This window comes from Amblyomma maculatum, chromosome 1, assembly GCF_055883805.1.
Source record: "Amblyomma maculatum isolate TAMU_Amacu chromosome 1, ASM5588380v1, whole genome shotgun sequence".
NCBI lineage: Eukaryota > Metazoa > Arthropoda > Arachnida > Ixodida > Ixodidae > Amblyomma > Amblyomma maculatum.
In genome coordinates this window covers 290324147-290346123 of record NC_139344.1, presented here as the reverse complement: position 1 = coordinate 290346123, position 21977 = coordinate 290324147, and the positions used below count along the sequence as shown (strand labels likewise).

Sequence of the window (21977 nt, the reverse complement as noted above, 5' to 3'; positions counted from 1 at the left end):
CCTTACGACTTGGCAAGAATTTCATAGTCAGCTTCTGTATTATTTTGGCAGCCTGTGGTCACTTGGTCTTTCCACGACGGGCACACCAGTTCCACAATACAAGTGGTAATACGCAAGAAGTTAAAAATCAAATTTTCACACAGCTTTGCTGGTGCCCATTGGTGCGAAAAATATTTTACTTTTGAACTCCATCAAGTCAACAATTTTGGTCACAAATATGTAGACACTTCTAAGGAGCATGCCTCAAGTCCAAAATTTCGTGCAGTTCCAATTTTCAGGAGCCAAGAAAATTTGTTGGCTACTATAGTACCTTCGTTGCCAAACTGACACAAAAGCAAAGTAGAAGCAAAGCCATGCCACTTTCGTTGAGAGAACAGTCAAGAAACCTACCTTTCAAGAGGTCTGCCACATCTTGGTCGCCATCCTTGACCAGGTCAAGAGGGGTGTTACCATCACGGTTTTTCTTGCTTGGATCAGCTCCGTGCTAAAGCAAAGCAGATAATAACAAGCACCAATCAGTAAGTATGACACAGTCGATTGTGGTACAGCTATGCATACCTTGAGCAACAGCTTGACAATGTCATATTTTCCTTTAGCAGTAGCTTCATGCAGTGGTGTGAACTTCCAGAGATCAGATACATTCACACTAGCACCATGCTGTAAAAAATGAAGAGTGACTTTCCTTATGGGATTCTTTAGGAAAACGTTGCAGCAAAAAGGCATCAAACATAATACGTACCTTTACCAAGAGATCAGCTACCTCGTAGTGACCATAGGAACAAGCATTATGCAAAGGAACTAGGCCGCTGAAATAGGCATCACAGAGGCATCACAGAGGCATCACAGCGGGAAACAGTCCGATAAACATTCATAAACAACACAGAAGATGCAATACCCTTTGTCTTTGGCATGAACATCAGCCCCATGCTGAAGTAGGTATTCAACCACCGCAACTCGATTGTACCCAGCCGCAAAATGCAGTGGTGTTGACTGTCGTCCATCAACATCTCGGCAGTTGACAATGTCAGCATGGGAAACCATTAACTTCTGAAAAGCAAAAGAGATTTTAAAATGAATGCTATGCACATACCTGCATACTTGCAACAAGAGCTTTGAGAACTGTCTATATTTATATACCACAGTTTCAGGGAAGGTGATCACTCATTTTTAAAAACATGGTTTTTGAGGTAAAAAGAAGCTTTTTGCGGCATAGTAATATCAGTGTTAGCCAACATCAAAAGACATGCATCTCATGTTAATGATTTAAGTTTTTAATTAAATTCTGATAGTTAACTTCTAACTATTGCTGATAGGCACCCGCTTGCAATTAGTGATTTGTAGCTGGCCGTTAGTAATAACCATATAAGCTTTTAGAATTTCGAAAACACGATTACCCTAGCCGCAGTGGCTCAACTACTTTGGGCCATTTCTGACACCATTCAAAAACCGTGCGCCGCCGGCCGGGCGAAAAGCGACGCCAATCAAATCGCGTAACTTTGTCACGTAGACTGCACTGTCCCGCCCAGGCTGGAACACAGTGACAATGTGCGCGTCTGCTGGCGCTGCGCCAATGAAAAGTGATAAGGTGCTCTGACAGCACCCACGGCAAGCATATGCTTTGCTGATGCATGGTGGGAGTGATAACCTAGAAATGCCAACAGCAAATGCAACGCAGCATAAAGCGGCGCAAAGTATTCAGAGATAAAACGAAAATGAAAGCAGCGGAGACGGCTTAGGAAAAGTCTTGCGAGTGAACACCTCATAAGCAGACTGGCATACGTGCACGCGAAGAAGAATGCCACTTTAGCGGCACAGCTGTACAAAGATGTGCATCCTACTTGCCATGTGCCCTCTCCTGCACTTTCAAAAGTGTCTTCAGCTGTTTTGCGAGAAGAGGGTCAGTGCACCCTCAACGTCAGAGACGTGGCTTAATTTTGAGCAAAGACTTTGAAGCTGGTGTCTTGGTCTATGTGAACGTCAACCCACAAGCCAGCGTGAGAAATCGCCAATGCATTGTGATGCAGTTTCTCTTTTGTTCGGAGAGTTCTCAAAAAGTACATGTACCTGTTCAAGGTACGCCTGCACCAAGCAATGGGAGAGTGATTTTCAGCGCCGGCTTGATTTCTGTAACTGGTGCCTACTCAAATGCGAGGAGAGCCCTGAATTTTTAGACTTGATGTGGACCAATGAAGCGCACTTCTTCAGAGATCCCACGGTAAATCTGCACAACACCCATTATTGGTCGGCCGCCAACCCACATTCGGTAGGAGGACAAAGACATCAGGTTCGGTGGTTTGCAAATGTATGGTGCGGGATATTTCAAGGACGCATTGTAGGCCCCTACTTTATTGACAGGAACCTCACCAGCGGGAACTACATGGAGTGCATTATAAATGATGTGGTCATGAACTTTGCCTCAGAACTTTCACTTAAAGTGAAGTTGATGTGGTTTCAGCATGACAGGGCTCCACCACAGTGATTCTCTCATACTGTGGACGTTCTGGACACAAACTTTCCCAGGCAGTGGATTGGGTGCAGTGGACCGACTGCTTGGCCTCCGAGGTCACCAGACTTACCTCCCCTGGACGTTTTTCTCTGGGGACACATGAAGAGTAAAGTTTATACGACGCAGCCCTTCAGCTTTGATGACCTGAAGCATAGAATTAATTACTGTGGCCTTGACAAGCATTCCGCAGGACACTACTGAGCGCTCTGCCAGCATGATGTCAGAATGTTTTTTGCTGTGCATGCCATGGAAGGACACCTTTTCGAGCACGTGATGTAATTCTCTAGTATTGTACAGGGGCAATGGAAAGAAATGCGAACAGTGGAGAGCCTAGGCGTTTCGTTATTCGTATTTCTTTTCATCGCGCTTTTACTTTGGTGTTAGCAGAAATACACTACATTCTTCTGCGATGCATTCTAGAACACCTCAAAAAGTTATTCTTACCACCTAGGTAAAAGCGCAATTAAAAGAAATTCGAACCACGGAAAGCGTAGCCGTTGCGTTGTTCGCGTTTCTTTCCATCGCAATACAGTCGAACTAGAAGGGGATCGCGAATACTTCGATATATTGATAATTCTATATACAGAAATCGGCTTCAGACGCCACTTGGAATTGTGAAAAATGATACGGTATTTGTTGCGTAATCAACCAAGTCTCGTAATGAACCCCCCCTTTTGCCCCCGAGAATTTGAAAAAAAAAAAAAAGCGTTCGAGACGCGTCCTTCCGTTTCGACTATCGCGTCCACAATTGGCATTAAGCCAAGATGCTACGCAGCAATAACGTCGCGGGATGTTTATCTTTTGACTATGCATTTGATAGATTCAGCTGTGACAGGGAGCGAACTAGGCAGAGTGCCCGTGACGGCTTGATTGCACAAGCCTGGTTCGATTTATCACGCTGCACTTGGGGCGGGCATAGTCCACCGCCACAAAATCACTGGAAGCGTGATAGTTGCAAATGCCGTTTGAAGAAAACAATGCTAAAAGTCGGTGTCATGATCGCAGTAGACAACGTGCTTTCGTTGATTCATAGATGTAAGAATGCACGACTCTAGCAAAAAAAGAAAAAAACAGTCCAAAGCCACCAAGTCTTATGCTGCGCCGCATGTTCAGCACGACAAGTAACATTATGTACAGCGGGAAAAACGAAGACAGGTGAAGAAACACACAAACAAACAAGCGCTTGTTTGTTTGCGTGTTTCTTCCCCTCTCTTCGTTTTTCGCGCTGTACATAATGTTGAACGTTCACCAACTCGCCCAGTTTTCAGTTCTGCTGACAACAATTGTAAGGACGACTCTCGCAAAAAAGAAAAAAGAAGATTGCGGCTTCTTAACATCGCAGCCGTCATAGCATACACTCACCACACGCTCATCACGACGGCAAGGATGAACGACTCCCGCAAAAAAAATAATAATAAATAAAAATGGCGCTTCTGCATCTGCCAGCCGCGCACGTGCAGCACCACGACGACATGAGACGCACCATGGACGCGCATCGCATGTCAGCCGCTGCGCGCAGAGCGTTCACAACACTGGAGAAAGCGTCTGCCATGGGCTGAGCTTGCTTGTCCGCGCGTGCGTAGTGTGTGCTGCTGCAAATGAAGACCGGGAAAGAGAGAGGAAGGGGAGAGATAAAGCTTGGCAGAAGAGTGGACACATCCTTGCGCTTCGCTTGATCGCTTTTTCCCCTCTCCTGAACAACACTGCTACATTGGCTCTCTCTCGTTTCTTCACGCACATGGCTTGCAAACGTCATGTGCTGGCGCGCGGCAGCAATCACTGCAGATGCGCGCGCCTTTGGGGAAAGAACGCGGCGTTGCCCTAGACCAGCCGTCGCCGAACTGTGCCCTCTCATTCCGCACGTGGCTTGAAAATGTCACGTGGCAAACGGCCGATGATGCGATCGTCTTTGGGGAAGGCGCACCGTCCAATGCGTGGTGCGGAGTTCGATATATTGCAGCGTGCCTCTCTGAGCAGAGGACAAAGAGGACGGAACTGAGTGTAATGTGTGGAACTGACCCGATCAGTGTTCGCTGCCTTGTACTCGTTACATTTTTTGGTGGAGCAGCCAGATACGATTTCCCTTTTTCCTGAGTTCCACCCGTCCAGGGCAACCAAGAGTCACCACCGATTTGACACCAGTCCACCGCACTTCCAGCCGCCTCCTCCGAGGTCAGTCGCCAGAGTTTGGGCTTTTATCCTGCACGCCTGTGGCCAACATGCATAGATTCAACACGAACATAGTGGCTAACGGAGAGACGTCACCCAGTTTGTCGTGTTCCAGTCTCGAACGTCACCATCCTTCCATGGCGATCTTTATGAGGACGCTGAAGACTGGCTGGACCAATTCGAACAGGTCGCCAATTATTACAATGGCTGGGATGAGCAAAGGAAGCTCCATAATATGTACTTTGCTCTGGAAGATTCATTGCGGACGTGGTTTGTGAACCACGAAACGACGCTATCATCATGGGACCTCTTTCATCGCCAGTTGTTGACGACCTACACTGCCAACGACTGAAGAGAGCGTGCGGAGTCAGCACTGCGATTACGCTGCCAAGCCCCTAACGAACGTTTTGGAATGAACTACGAGGACATGATCCCCCTTTTTAGGCGTGCTGATCCAAATACATCAAGGGAGAAGAAAGTGTGCCACTTAATGCGCGGGGTGTGCAATCCACATGGCACGACATCAGATTTTCTAACGGAGGCCACCACGCTAGAACAAACACTTCGACACAGGGCTCGGCACTATAACCGTGACGTGTTCGCCAGGTAACCGGTCATCTATGCTTCCGGCTTCAACGGTTCTGATGAGGCATTAAGGAAGCTTATTCGATCTGTGGTCAGAGAAGAGCTGAGACACATGCAGCTACAGGGTCTAACGTCGTCGTCGAGGCTTCCATTACTCGCGGAGGTGGTTTTGACTACAGCCGTTTCTCCTTGCCCACTCTAAAGTCGCGCCGCATCATCTCCCGTCTTTGCCTACTGCACAGCTTCTTTTACCACCCTGCTTCCAGACACCCTTTGCTGCAACCACTGCTCAGAACGTCCTATCGCCTAAGCCACAGCCTCCCTATAGCAGGTATCAGGAACCGCACTTCAGCTATCGACAGTTCATTTTTCCTCGTCGCGATTACTCTCTGGAATGCCCTACCTAATGACATAGTTTCATGCGACGATCGCGAATCATTTCGCACAAAACTCTCTAGTCATTTCCAAGATGTGTAAGCATTTCATCTGTGTTATCATCAATCATTGATTGGCTTTCAACTTTGCTTGCCGCTGTACGTGCATTTCTTGCTTTTTCTGCATGATCCCACGGATACTTGATGCTCTTTATTTATTTTATTTTTCTTGCCTTTTACAATTTGTAGTGTTTGCGTTAATTGTGCTTGCCTTCATCAAGATTGTATTTACCCCAACTGTAGCCCCTCCTTATGTAATGCCCTCGGGCCCTTAAGGATGAAATCAATGAAATGAAATAAAAGAAATGGGAAGTCATCATCTTCGCTGTCGGGAGGGGCAGCATCAACTGGTGCACGCGACAAGCAATCAGCGTCGTTGTGCTTACAGCTGCATTTGTATACAACCATAACGTCGTACTCTTGGAGACGGAGGCTCCACCTTGCAAGCCGTCCAGAGGGGTCTTTGATGTTGGCCAGCCAGCATAACGAATGGTGGTCACTCACAGCCCTGAAAGGGCAGCCGTAAAGATAGGGTCGGAACTTAGTTATCGCCCAAACTACCGCGAGACATTCCTTTTCCGTGTTTTAGTAGTGTGCCTCTGCTTTTGAAAGAGAGCGACTCGCGTAAGCGATAACTTTCTCAGAGCCATTTTGCCACTGAATCAGAGCAGCACAGAGTTCAAAATTACTGGCATCGGTATAAATATCCGTAGCAGTGTTTTCATCAAAATGGGCAAGTATCGGGGCAGCCTGCGGTCGCCGGCGTAACTCGTTGAAGGCGCCCTCTTGATCATCTTGCCATGCAAAAGGAACATTGTCTTGGATAAGAAGCGTAAGAGGCTCGGCAATCGCTGAAAAATTCTCGACGAAACGCCTGTAGTAGACACAAAGCCCCAAAAACCTTCTAACGGACTTTTTGTCGGTTGGGCGCGGGAAGTTTTCCACAGCCGCAGTCTTGACGGGGTCTGGTTTCGCACCCTCAGCACTAATAACATGGCCAAGAAAGCGGACCTCCTGGAATCCGAAATGGCATTTCTGTGATTTTATCGTCGGTCGGGCTGAACGCAATGCCTGTAGTACCATTCGCAGCCGGTAGAGGTGCTCCTCAAAACTAGCCGCGAAAATGACATCGTCGAGATACACTAGACACACTTGCCACTTCAGTCCAGAGAGAACGGTGTCCATCATTCGTGGGAAGGTTACTGGCGCAGAACACAGACCAAAACGAAGCACTTTAAATTAATAAAGGCTGTCGGGGGTGACGAACGCTGTTTTCTCTCTGCCCCTTTCGTCCACTTCTATCTGCCAGTAGCCATTCTTGAGGTCCAGCGATGAGAAATATTTGGCAATGCATAACCGGTTAACAGTTGCATCTTGCCTGTACTCACCTATGGGGCTGAAACGTGGAGGCTAACCAAGAGAGTTCTACTTAAGTTGAGGACAACCCAGAGGGCTATGGAACGAATAATGGTAGGGGTAACATTAAGAGATAGAAAGCGTGCAGAGTGGGTCAGAGAAATAACTCAAGTTACCGACATTCTAGTAGAAATTAAAAAGAAGAAATGGACATGGGCAGGATATGTAGTGCGAAGAGAGGATAACCGATGGTCGCTGAGGGTAACAAACTGGATTCCAAGGGAAGGAAAGCGTAGCAGGGGGCGGCAGAAAGTTAGGTGGGCGGATGAGATTAAGAAGTTCGCAGGGGTCAAGTGGATGCAGCTAGCACAGAACCGGGTTAAGTGGAGAAATATGGGAGAGGCCTTCGCCCTGCAGTGGGTATAATCAGGCTGATGATGATGATGAACCGGTTAAATGCGTCGTCGATACGCGGCAGCGGGTATACATCCCGTTTCGTTACCTGATTTAACTTACTATGATTGACACAGAAACGCAAGGTATTACTTTTTTTCTTCACCAACACTACAGGCGAAGCCCAGAGGCTTGTAGACGGCTGCACCACGTCGTCGGTAAGCATTTCTTGCACCTGGCTTCAAATAGCCTCTCGTTCCGTTGATGACACGCGGTATGGATGTTGTGAAATCGGCTTGGTCTCCACGTCAACCATAATGCGGTGTTTGGCTACTGGGGTGCGGCCAACTTTCGGAGACGTTGCAAAGCATCCAGCAAAATCCTGAAGAAGCTCTAGTAGTCGCCGCTGCTCAACCACCGACAGATTGGGATTAATGCCAGCAGTTGATATAATGTCGGGTGCATCGCATCCGGCTGGCGACGGCAGCGCCAGAGCACAGATGTTCGCTGGCTCAATAAAGTCTGCAACATACGCGATGGCCGTTCCTTTCGCAATGTGCTGAAACTCGGTCCCGAAATTTGTAATCCAGAGCTTCGCACAATCGTCCGTCCCACAAGCGAACAAGTCCTCTTGCAGCGCAGATCCCTTTCTCAAGTAGCGGGCCCACGTTCCTCTCTGCCAGTACGTTGCGGTCGCATGGTGAATCACTTTGTACCAAGACCATAATGCTGCACCTTGGCGGGACCGTAACGTCCGCAGCTGTAATACGTAAGGCGGGCGGTGATGAACCGTCGACGCTAGATCTTGCAATGGCTTCGCTGGGCGAAAACGTCAGACTTGATTCTTGCAAATTAATTATCGCACTGTTAGCCCGTAAGAAGTCCAAGCCGAGTATGACGTCTCGCGAACAGTGGGTAAAAACAATGAAGTCGCCAACGTAAACAAATATGTCAATTGCAACTCTCGCAACGCATCTTCCAGCCGGGGTAATAAGGTGTTCCCCTGCCGTGCATATCTAAGGCCCACTCCACTCGGTTAAAACTTTCTTCAATTTCCTGGCTAACCCACTGCTCATGACTGAATAGTCCGCCCCCGTATCAACCAACGTGATAATGAGAAAATCGTCGATAGAAACTGGTATGTCCGAAGCTGCGCATTCAGGTTCATCGTTGCATGACGCCGTCTGATAGTCGTTATCTTGTAGTAAACGGGATGGAGGATGTTCTGCAATGCGCTCGTCAGCGGCCTCACCTCCGCAGGTCGCTGTTCCTAGTTTTCCTGGTGGCTCGGGGAGCGGGGGCTCGGCGAGCAGCCAGTGGGGTATGTAGAGGGACGTGGACTTGGAGAACGATAACGGGAAGAAATAATGATGCGAGACCCGTGTTGTGGGACATCTGGGTGATCCGTATGCGCTGACAGGTACTCCTCGATTTCGGGCGATCGTTCACCACTCCGAGGACATCGTGCACGCGGATGAAAGCCACGAAGTCCGGCGCGTTGGTACGGACAGAACCTTAACATGTGACTGGCCTCACCACAGTGGTAACAAAGGGGCCGATGGTCAGGGGCACGCCAGACGTTGGTCTTTCGAAACTGTGCCTCGGCTAGAAGAGGAGGACAACGCGGGCTTGGATCAAGAATATGGGTGTCCACTCTGGCTCTGGGAGAGTCGTACCCACTATGGTGCTGATTTGGATGAGGCACAATGGTGTTCGCTCTTGGAGAATCGCATGGGGTATGCTGCTGAAGCAAGGACGCATACGTCTGCACACTCGGTGGTGGTGGCTGCACACTAGGCACAGACGGTTCTGGGACGACTTGCCTAACTTACTCACGAACGACCGACATGGTCCAGCGTCAACGGGCTGACCCCGGTTTACGCCCGCTTATTGAGCATCTCGAAGGCCTTGATATAGCTGTCCTACGTACTTTCGCACGGGGTTTATCCTCCTACAGCATTTGCAATCGTGTCCTATACAAGAGAAACTTTCAGCACAAGGAAACCTTTCTTCTCATTGTGCCGTCCAACCTTTAGTCAAATCTTGGACGCATGCCACGATGAGCCTTCGGCTGGTCATTTAGAAGTCACGTGAACATTAGCACGCATTCGACAAAAGTACTATTGGCCTAAGTTGCTGCCTTCAGTCCAGCACTACGTGAGAACATGCCGAGATTGCCAGCGGCGAAAGACACCTCCGCTGAAGCCTGCAGGGCTTCTTTAGCTGATACCTCCGCCAACAGCCCCTTTCCAGCAAGTGGGCATGGATCTTCTGGGACCTTTCCCAACGTCTGCATCAGGGAACAGATGGATAGTAGTGGCAACGGACTAATTAAAGTGATATTCCGAGACACAGCCACTTTCCCGTGAAACTGCTGTTGAAGTAGCCCAGTTTTTTCTCAAGACCATCGTACTGCGCCACGGTGCCCTATCGGTTATTATTACTGACCGCTATACAGCTTTTACGGCCGAACTAATGCAGGCTCTCTTCAGTCTTACCCGCACAATTCATTGTAGGACTACTGCTTACCTTCCGCAAACAAACGGACTGACTGAACGCCTCAATAGAACACTTGCAGACATGATTTCCATGTACATCGACGTTGAACATCGCACGTGGGATGAAGTCCTTCCGTATGCAACTTTTGCATACAATACAGGAGACGACCAGTCCTGCGCCATTCCAGCTAGTCTACGGTCGTCCCGTCACCACAATGTTGGATGCTATGCTACCCATAAGTCACGGCGACGATGCCACCAACGCCTATGCGGACGTCGACATATTTCTGCAGCGGGCCGAAGAAGCGTGCCAGCTCGCACGGTGCCGTATTCAACATCAACAACGTCGCGATGCCAGTCGGTACAACCTCCGACTTCGAGATGTTCACTACCAACCTGGTGACCTTGTGTGGGTGTGGACACCAGTGCGCCATCGAGGAATCTCCGAGAAACTACTTCGCTGTTACTTTGGGCCATACGAGGCCATTCGGCGTTTTAGTATAGTGACCTATGAAGTTGTTCCGCGGGGTCAACGACCCTCAATACGGCGGCGCTCAAGTGCTGAAACTGTTCACGTAGTACGAATGAAACCGTATTACGGGAGGCAGTGATATTTTGCGCATGTGCAGCTTTGTGTTGCCTGCTTTTCCTGTGTGCATATAGTTTGAGGACACTCCCAGCGTCGAGTCGCCGCTTTCGAAGAGGGGGGGTAATGCCACGTGCCTCTGAACTGAGGACAAAAAGGACGAAACTGAGTGTAGTGCGTGGAACCCACCCTATCAGTGTTCGCTGCCTTGTACTCGTTACAATATCGAACGAACGGTGAAATTGAGTTCGATATACAACGCAGCTTTCCTATACTTTTACGTTGGATTTTCAAGGGGATATTCCGTGAGTTCGATATAACCAAAATTTAAAATATCCGGGTTCGACTGTAGTACTCACAGCATAATTGCTGGCTGATACACACACATTGGTTTTCTTCCACATGCGCAAATTTTCTGCAGTCTAATAAATAGATTTTTATAGATAGATTTTTATTCCTCATGGTTGCACTGTCGAATATGTCGGATACCATTTTTAGAGGCTCAATCCCCTTGAGCGTCATTACCATCTGCCTAAATGTCACTAACATATGTTATTGCACTTCAGCCTTGTAAAGGTGACCTGCGTAGCTTGGAAACAAAATCTATTAACTCTTGTCGACATACTGTTAGGTCCTGTGTTTTCTTCTATTTTACAAATGACCGCTTGGAAAAAGACATCAGCACAGAAGCCTTGAGCGTCATTACCATCTGCCTAAATGTCACTAACATATGTTATTGCACTTCAGCCTTGTAAAGGTGACCTGCATAGCTTGGAAACAAAATCCATTAACTCTTGTCGACATACTGTTAGGTCCTGTGTTTTCTTTCTATTTTACAAATGACCGCTTGGAAAAAGACATCAGCACAGAAGACTTTATGTGTCATTTTAACGTTTTGTTGAATACGAACGAGTCACTGCCTTGTTAATTATAACGTAAAACCAATTAACCTGCTCATGTCCTTACATACTCATGTTATTGTTGTGAATGCCAGTTGCCGAGCAATCGTGACGAAGGCTTTAACACATTTCAAAGCCTGTGAAAAACTTAAAAAGACACAAAGAATAAACGGGAAAGAAGAGCGAAGGCAACGAAGTGCAGGTGGCACCAGAAAAACCTTTCGAGCCAAAAGGTATTACCAAACCATCAATTCTCGACCCAGAAAAAAAAAGAATGTCGTGTGAAATGAAAAACATATGCAGATAATTTACCGCACGTATAATAACAGCGCAAGGAAAACATATATTGAGTGCGCAATTCTTGCCTCAAAATTACCTGCATGGCAAAAATTAAAAAATAAATAAGAACAGTATGCACGTAACTTCATTTTACATCTGCCGGAATGACAAGAACTTGACCTGCTGGTGCTTTCCTAGCAAAAAGGACGGTGATAATAGTTCATGCTCTTGGTGTGTTGGAAGAGGCAGGATAAAACTGATACACAGATAAACAAACAGTTAAGCACTGCGCAATCAGTGCATTCACAGTGCACTCAGGCCAAGAAACTCCACCAAGTGCAGCAGCCAGTGACTCAGCTTCGAACTAGGGCAGGACACAGTAAGCCACGTGACTGCCCCTTGAGTAATGCGAGATTGTGGGTGCTGCTGTATGCCTGCACTGGCAACATGGTTTCGATGTCACGCGCTGCGAAGACCCAAAATATCTTGCCGGGTAGCGACAAGCAGATTCACAGTTTCGAAATCCTAAAAACGAATATGGTTATTACTAACACTCGGCTACAAATCGGTAATTTCAAGCGGGTGCCTATCAGCAATAGTTAACTATCAGAATTAAAAACTTTACTAGTAAACATGATTTACCTGAGTTTTGAGTCCTCCAACACTGATATTACTATGCTACAAAAAGCTTCTCTTTACCTTAAAAACCGTGTTTTTAAAAATGAGTGATCACCTTCCCTGAAACACCTCATATACAGTGAAATTCGTTACTATGAACACCACATTAATGAATTTTTCAGATTAACAAACTCAAAAAATCCCCAGCAGATTTCCTATTTCCAATGTAAAACTATTTCAGAATTACGTATTTCAAAATATACAGTCGAACCCGGATATATCGAATTTTGGTTATATCGAAGTCACGGAATATCCCCTTGAAAATCCCATGTAAAAGTATAGGAAAGCCGCGTCATATATCGAACTCAATTTCACCAGTCGTTCGATATATCGAACTCCACACCACGCACTGGAAAGTGTGCTTTCCCCAAAGACGATTGCATCACCCTCAGCCATTTGCTGCGTGACGTTTTAAAGCCATGCGCGGAAGGAATGAGATGAGACAGTTCGGCGACGGCTGGTCTAGGACAGCGCCGCGCACATTCCCCAAAGGCACGCGCATCTCCTGCTATCGTTTCCCGCGCGCCAGCACGTGACGTTTGCAAGCCATGTGCGTGAATGAACCAGTGGTAACGAGAGGAAAAAACGCGATAGAGCGAAACGCAAGGGTGTGCCCATTCTTTTGCCGAGCTATCTCTCTCCTTCCTCTCTCCCGGCCTTCGTTCACAGTAGCACGCGCTATGCATGCGCCAAAACAGCTCAGCCGAAAGCCCCTCAGTAAAGTTTATTGAGGGGCTTTAGCTCAGCCCGTTTTCAAACATAACGTCGGACGCTTTCTCCAGCGAGTGTTGCGAACCCTCTGCACGCGGCGGCTGACGTGGCTATGGCGCCTGCGGACGTTAGATCTCTCTCTCTCTTTTTTTTTGCGAGTCATCCATTCTTATCGTTGCGCTGTAAGCGCGGCATAGCGCAAGATATGGCGGCTGTGGACGTTAAGTGGTGGCTGTTTTTTTTTTCTTTTTTGCTGGAGTCGTCTATTTTTGCATGTATGAATCAACGAAAGCATGCGGTCAGCTGCGATCATGACACTGGCTTTTAGCCTTTTTCATTTCAAACAGCATTTAGCTATCACGCTTTCCAGTGATTTTGTGGCAGTGGACTACGCCCGCCCCAAACGCGGCGTGATAAATCGAACCAGCCATCACGGGCACTCTGCCAAGTTCGCTCCCCGCCACTGCAGGAGCTATCGCAGCATCTTGGTACACTGCCAAGAGATGAGCTGTGGATGAGACGACCGATACGGAGTGGCGCGCGCCATGGACATGCAAGCGAAAACGCTCGCGATTTCTGCCACGGCGACACAAACTTTATGTTGAGCTGATGCGATGGTTCGAGCGGCAAGAGGAACGCAGTTCCAACAAAGTTAGAAATATTTTATCTCTGTCGCTGCCGCACGTCGCCGAGATCGATCAAGCTGGCCTTGACGCTTTTTTTTTCTTCAAATTCTTGGGTGCAAAAGTGGAGGGTGGGCTGATTATGGGAGTGGGTTGATTACGCGACAAATACGGTATCGTTTGTTCGCATCGCAAGTGCCATCACAAGCCGATTTCTGTATATCGAATTATCAATCTATCGAACTATTTCGCGATCCTCTTCGAGTTCGATATATCAGAGTTCGACTGTATTTCAAAATAATGTGCATATTGTATTTTTTCTTCTATAATCTAAGAACATCAGTACTATGAATTCGGCTAAAATTAACAGCGCTGCGTGTCGCAAAAAAAAAAAAAAAAAAGAAAAGCCCTTTCTGTGTGTATGACCCGTGGGCTGCAGCTATCATCATCAGCATATCCAGTGCCAGCTCCTAGCGCCCCCAAAAAGCTGTGCTTTATTATACAGTAGCCAGTAGGCCTAGCCTCCTGCCTTTTTTTTTTTTCCTGTGTTGTGTGTAGTTCGCCGATCGCACGTGTGGGACGGTACTTTTTTTTTTTGCGGATTATCTTACTGCCACGCTTGTGCGAAATCCGACGGTGATTGTAGCCAGCAAAGTGCCAAGAAGATAGGAACGCAGCTTCCACTGAAAGAAATCGACGCAAGAGAAAAAGCGAATCAGCCTCTGCAGACAGCCTCATCGACCACCGCGATCATTTTGAAAGGCCGAGACAAGATTTTCAAGCTTCAGGGAGCACTGAGGATGAGGTCATATCGAACACTGATGTTCTTTTGCACATTGGCAAAGTCCTTACTTTTATCGCTCGGTGCTATCACGCACCCGATGAAGTGTTGCGCAAAGTGGAAGATGTATGTACTGTAGTGCTGTAATGTAGTGCGTGGTCGTATTTGCTGCACGTGACAGAAGAAAATATTTGATTCTTCAAATAAATCAAATTTCTTCAATACAATAAATCAATCAGCGCGGGACCTTCGACTGCGGACTGGAGCGATGGCTCTTTTGATTATAAATAAGAGTCGAGCTTGGATTCGGTCGCTCAAGAAGTATTGAGCAGGTTTTTCTTATATTATCCTCATTTATCTAGTTTATAATCGGGTGGATAATGATGATGATGTTTATTAACAAGACCTGCAGAACACTGAAATGGGCATATTCCGTTGACTATGTTGTTTGTATAGCAATCAATAAAAAATGAATCGCTATGCTCGTTCTCTGAAACCAAGCCGACATTGGGGGTGCGTCACAGCCAGAAACGCCCAACAGGGAAAGGGGCTAAGGAAAGGTAAATATGACTGCTTCACAATTCACACGACTCGGATGAGGCGTATTCACAACGGACTCCCAAGGCAGCAACTTTTGCCATCTGAAAGCCCGGATGGAGTCTTCCTTTGTTAACCTACCGTGAAGCGATCCTTCCTTCAAAAGCCTTCCCTTTCATACATGCGCCACATTCCGTACAACACCTGTTTGACCTTACACTGACCGGTGAAGCCACCTTTCCCAACCATTATTATTTTCTTTTGTTTATTGATGTCTCCTGGGCATCCCTCAGTCGACAACTCTACCTTCCTCCCACTCATTCCCCCTTCCTTTTTTAACAAGCATCGTTTCTGCTGTTCATTTATTGTTTTGTTTGCTTTGTAGTTATCCCAACTTAAAAAGGCAATCCCAAGCAATGTAACCCGGTCTTGATAAAGGCCGGCCTCCGACCGAAACGTCGACAGTAAATGTTCCTCTGAAGTGTCTACTGTCTGATCCATTACGGCTCCTCTTTCTATCCACTTTCACTCCCCCCCTTCCCTTAGGGTGCGGTTCAGGTGTCCACAGAACACGTGTGACAAAAACTGCGCCTTCCCTTTTCTGTGAGCCAAAACATTAATACTAGAGAAGAACCTCGTTGATATATTCCTGGTTCATGCAATTTCCCATTTCATATGTTCAAAATCAGGGGCATTAAAACATCTCACATATAGTTACATTATTTTTCTCCCGGTTAATATGTTCCTGGATAACACGACTTCCCGGTTACTATATTCAAAATTTCGACAAACTGTGCTTGTATAATTAATACATTTTGCGATCAACTGGACATATGTGAACGAGTGCTCGCGACGTGAAAAAGTGATAAGCTACGCTCACCTGCCACAGTTCTTTTCCTGCAAAACAGCGTGCAGAGGAGCGAAGCATCAAAAAAAGCCAACGAGCCAATAGAAGAGGAGGCGACTGTCCCTGTGGGAGCACGACTTCATGAGGATAAACACAGCGGCTTCCTTTGCGGTGCCTTAGAGGCAGAAAGACTAACTACAGCTACGGTGGTGAAAGCTGGTTAATTCGAAATGGCGCCATGACCGTCGGCAGATTAACTACAGCTACGGTGGTGAAAGCTGGTTAATTCGAAATGGAGCTATGACCGGCGTGGCAGTCGGCAGCACCGGGGAGGGGGGGGGGGGATGGACAGACGTCCATCCCTCCACTTATCAGTCATCAATAAAAGCACGCGGTCAGTCGCGATAATGACACTGTCTTTTAGCACCATGCCCTTCAAAAGGCATTTGCACTATTGTGCGTTCCAACCCACATGGCCAATAATGTCCGTCGGACGTCTTGTAGCCGGAGCGGGACATGTGCCGGAAGAACGAAACACATCCCAAAACGGTCATCCGAATCGGAACATAAACAGGTATGAACGAAACAGAGCCAAAAACAGACATCCGCATTGTCATGTCCATAGGATTTACAAGGGATCATCTTTCTCGGGTCAACACTCAAACAATTATTTCAGAAAAAGTCTTACAATACAGACCTCAACAGCACCCGTGCTCATCAGTTCGTATGTGGGCACTAAGTGGGATGAGCTACCAAGGGAATTACGACCAGAGCTCACTCATAACATCAATGTACCAGTAAAAAGCTATAGTCCCTGCCAGTCATTGCAATTTATATCAAGTTATCAATGGTCGTGTTTTATCGTGAAAAGCTATCCATTTAGGAAGCTGTCAGAGCAGTTCTGCGGCATTCAGCAGTGCGCTGGCCTTTTCGCACTGTTCCTTGGACATGCTCACAGCACTCTGATCCTAATTACTACATTCATGATGTCACTAACCGCAAAGAAACGTCGTCAGTTTATGAACTTTAATCACACATGCATTGAGCCAGTGCTTTGAACGCACATAACCATCGACGTTTTATCCGCCATGTTTGTTTACATATAGATGGCTTCGGTCTTGTTTTGACTAAGTGTACAAATAATATTAATAAAGTGATGTTAAAAGCCTGTTTTAATAAAAAATGCTGCATATTATTTATTGACACATTAAAAATTTAATTCAAATTTTTTATTTTGGCATAATGCGATAGCATGCTAAATATACGTTACTGGCGGCTCGGCCAAAGCCTCGGCTAAACCAGCCTAAGCCTACGCCAGCCATAGCCGCTAGTCGTCAGCACAAGTGGCCATGGCGGAAGGTGTGGCCATGTTCTCACCGTAGCTTCGCTTGTCGGCGTGCGTTCACAATCAGAGCATCTAGCCATGTCGTGGTAAGTAAACATCATTTAAGGCACCAATCAGGGTTATTTAAGCGCTCTTCAATCTGTCTAGTAACTGACAGCACAAATTTTGGTTTTGGGAATGGTTCCTTTAGTATGTGTGCTCCAACGGCCAACACGGACCGTAAAATGATTATGTCGGTTTAATCACTCGCTTATTCATATTAAAATTCGGCACACCTATAGCATACAACCGTCTGTCTTTTTATTACCAGTTTAGATTATGTACCCGCCTGATTCGACCACAAATCATTCGAAATCCGTCTTCTGCAGCATCGTTGCCGCGGCAACTAAAAGCAGCCAAGCCTCGTTATCTAGGTCGTCGACCGTCGATGCTGCAGACACGTTTCAGATTGATTCTAGTCATATCAGGCAAGTAAATTGCCGAAACTGATATTAAAAACGCTACAGTTATGTACCGTCTGGCAAAAAGCAGCGCGAATAAGCGAGCAGATTAACCAATAGAAACATGTTACGATTCGCGTTTAGTGTTACAAGCGAGCAAGTTAGAGCACAGCTCTGGTTAAAATCGCATACGTTCACACTGTTTGCTTCCAGCGGCACTACTTTTATCTTTTTAGACAGTAGTAGTCTCATCCCATGATTATCTTGTCATTTGCCGTGCAAATGTTTTGCGCGACCAAACAATTCGAAGTGGTCAGTGTGGCATTTTGAACTGCTTTTTTTTTCTAGCTGCAGTGAGCAGCCTACTCAAGGGGCACCACTGAGGCTGTCTCGAAATTGTGGCCCAGGCATTCATCGGAACGGTCAGCTCAACCCGCAATAGCACATCTGACTAAGCGCGTTCTTGATGTAGTGGCCGCCCTTTGGACGCACTCACTGCACTCTGATCTTAATTACAGTCGTGCCTCGTTAATATGGACACTTTGGTTTCTGACCAAAACTGTCCATAAAACGAGTTGTCCCTAATAACGAGTCATGAATAAAAACTAAAAGCTTTTTGTTGAGAAAACATTTGTAATAAAGACTGCTTTTGTAGTTAAATTTGTAATTAAAAACAGCCGAGCTGTCGATGCTACCCCCGTTTCCATGAATCCGTCGACTCGAAATGCCATGTTTCTTCTTAAACATTGTCAGCCATCCTATTGAGTAGCTCAAGTCACTAATGCCTAGACAGAGCGTAGAATAATTTTTCTCAGTAAACATCACCCTGTTTTACTGAACAAAACATTCCGTAAGTCATCACAGCTAAACTTCTATCAAGACGGAGGAGAAGGAACGGAACGTACCAATAATGTTGCCGAGGCAGCGAGCCTTTCTTTAGGTATTTAGTCGCTCACGACAGCACCATTCACGCACATTCCGAAACCACATTAACAAGGCTTACTTCATTTTTTCGAACTGTGCTGGGCACTGCCAGACTGCAACTGATGCTGCGATGCCGATGTTGAGCCATTTATTGGAGTCCTGTAATATCGATGCTACCGTCGACCTGGCGAGGCTGAGGCCTAGTTTAACTTGGGCCAAGTCCCTCACGGCTTGGATTGAATGAGATGGCTTTTGCCGCTTGTATTCACAGATTTCCCACTTCGCGCCTAGGTTCAGCTCCGTTCTTTTGCGTTTAACCAAAACCATGCCAAAAGTCAGACTAAAGTTTGGGGTTACAGGCTCCTGATTCTTTGCACTTTTTTTTTTTTTTGCCTAGTTAACCTTTCTGCCTTTCCGTTCTTCTGATTCTTTTTGCCTCATACTCTTTATGTAAGAAAGCGAGGGAGTCACTTTTATCAGGCTGCTATGCAGAGGGCTATCAAACAGCCGCTTCCTGGCGCCGTTTGTATGCATTTCTATGAAACAAACACTGCAAGCTCCAGTGCAGTTTAGAATGATGGCTAGCCGACTATGAAGAGCTCAGACCTTGTCAAGGCCGCATCGTTGACTCAAAGCGAAGCAGACGTGCGAACTGGACCGCCTGGGGTGCAATATTTGGCAGTTCAGCAGCGCAACAGTGACGAAAACCAGGAGCATGAGAAAGAAGGGCGTCCAGGACGAGACGCCCGGTCCCGGTTGCGTGCTCGTCGCCTTTCTTTTGGCGCTCTACTTTGTGAGTGTGTCTTAACTTTGACCGAAAAGCGTTAACGGCTTCATGGAACACACACTGTGATCTGGGAAAAACTTCAGTTCCCACCGCCACTTTGGGTACTTGACTTTCTTCCTGCTATTTCTTTCTTACGCTTTTACCAGCCTCTCTGTTCACGTTCAGCAGAATTTATTGCAACCACATGTTGTTTTCCCGACTGCGGCCTCTAGTTGCGGCGCTTCCACTGCACCCAGAAATCTCCTGGCTCCCTCCTTTTGGGGTCTGCCTTACTTAGCTGACCCTCAGTTTGCTGTGTACATTCCTTTCCGCTCTTGCGCACCCCCCCCCCCCCCCCCCCCCCCCCCTTCTTCCTAAAATGAAACGCCTACTTTGGTTCGTTCCAACCCCACAGGATTCAGACATCCGGCCGTATCGGCTGTCGTGTAGGTTCGCGGCCTGCGCGCTCTTCAACTTGAGTTCAGACACTGTCCATATTTACGAGATAAAAATACATGGGCCCAAGTGGACCGTATGCATTCTTCTGTCCATTGTCCAGACAGCGAGTTTCCATACTAACGAGGCATAAATACATTGCAAAAGGTTTGTCCCCAGAAAAACTGTCCATAGTTTGGGTCTTCCCTATAAACGGGGGTCATATTAACGGGGCACGACTGTACTACATTCGTAATGTCATTAACCGCAAAGAAACATCCTCAGTTCCTGAACTTCAATCGCACATGCATTGAACCAGCGCTTCTAACACATGGCAGATGACGTACTATGCTATGTACGAATGCTTCCACCGAACTACTGTAACCAAACCATTGACCCATGCCATCTCGTGCCATTGATGTTTCACCGGCATGTTTGTTTACATCAAATTCATAGATGGCTTCAGTCGCCTTGATTCAAAGTGTACACAATATTAATAAAGCGATGTTAACATTATTTCTATAAAAAATGCTGCATAATATTTTTCTGACACAATAAAGACAATTTGAAATTTTCTTATGGCATAATGCGGCAACATATAAGTTACTGGCGGCTTGGCCAAAGTCTCGGCTAAGCCAGCCTAAGCTACGCCAGCGATTAGCCGCTAGCATTAGTGCCCATGTTCTTACAGCAGCTTCGCTTATCGGGGTGCGTGATTCACAATCCGGAAAATCTAGCCGTGTCGTGGTAAGTAAGCATGTTTTAATGTAGCTATCAGTTATTTAAGCACTTTTAAATTTGTCTAATTATTAACAGCGCAAATTTTGGTTCTGAGAGTGGTTCATTTGGTACGAGTGCTTTAGCTGTCAACACGAACCATAAAATGCTTCTGTTGGTTAAACCGCTCATTTATACAGTGGAGTCCACTTATAACAATATTCAGGTGCCACAAAATTTCCATTGTTATAACCAATAATTGTTATAAACAGTTTGCACGAAAAAAAGCATAACAACTGCAGAGAGGAGTCACGGACGGCAAGTGACATGCGAGCTCCGCCGAGACATCATTTTGGTGGCCCTGAAAGGGGTCTTGTAAAAAAATACGAGAAGGTTGCCGCGGCTGCCCCTCAGCTTGAGAAATCCCGAAGAAACGCTGGGGTGAAGAGAGAGAGAAAGACGAAACTTTTATTTAAAAGCAGAGGAGATTGGAGCACGCAGGCCCCTGGGGTGAAATCGCCGCAAGCATTTCACCACGTACTACATCTCACTGGCTTTCACGAGAAAACCCCATGTCCGTTAACCTTGCTTGCCTCACACGAAGCGTGTCGACATCCTTCTCCATGGCATCTAGGTACACCACGTAGTGCAGCGGAAGGTCCCTCACGAAAACAAAGCCCCAGAGGGACTGAATCAACTGCAGGGCCTCTTTCGAGAACAACGTTGAGACAGCCTGCTCTACCGCGTCACCGTCACTATCGTCGTCAGGCGCCTTGTCCAATGCGTTTGCGCCCACTGTCAAGCGAGGACTTTTCTTTGTCGAACTTCTCAGAGGAGCGGATGATCGTCGACACCGTCGGTTGCGATAGTGCGTACTCCTTCGCGATGCTGCACTTGTCGTCTCCAAATCGATAGCCGTGCCGTGCGCTTTCTTTTCACCGGCAACGTTGTCCGATAATCAGCGGATGGATCAGCCATCTTACGTTTCGGCGGCGATTCAAACGAGACGAAGAAACCGTGTGGCCAGGAACGACTTCAACGCAATCAACTTGCACAAACAACCAAATCAGTTTGCAGAACTGCGCAAAATGAGGGGCGAGCGGGTGAGTGAGCCGATCAGCAGATTAGCGCTGTCGGCGAAGTCCATTTGTGTTTCGGAGAGTGGCACAGCGCAGAGCTATGAGCGCAGTTCATTTGTGTTCCGAGGGGTGGAAGGGCAGCGGGAGAAAGGCGGACGGGCTTACAATGCGAAGGCCAGAAAACAGGTTCTATTGTATGAGCGCGCGGCGGGGAGGGTGCAGCAGCTGGAATTTATTTATTTTTTTTTCTTTTCAAAGATTTCGCATTCAACTACCTTTTGGCACGAGCGAGATTTCATTGTTATAACTGATAATGTGCCAAGGGGGCATTGAAGTAAGTGGGTTATTTTACCATAGAAAACATACAAAAGTGGACAGTACAGCAGGTT

At 46.9% G+C, this 21977-nt stretch overlaps 1 protein-coding gene across 1 annotated transcript in view; it reads right to left on the bottom strand.

Annotated features, from left to right (window-relative positions):
* Tnks (tankyrase) overlaps positions 1 to 21977 on the bottom strand; it is a 334637-nt gene that overhangs the window by 171494 nt on the left and 141166 nt on the right. Inside the window, exons 12-15 of the mRNA XM_084591573.1 lie at positions 896 to 1047; positions 740 to 806; positions 559 to 657; positions 391 to 484 (exon numbers count right to left, since the gene is read on the bottom strand). Of these exons, the coding sequence (XP_084447699.1) occupies positions 391 to 484; positions 559 to 657; positions 740 to 806; positions 896 to 1047 (412 nt within the window). The remainder of the gene's footprint in view (positions 1 to 390; positions 485 to 558; positions 658 to 739; positions 807 to 895; positions 1048 to 21977) is intronic.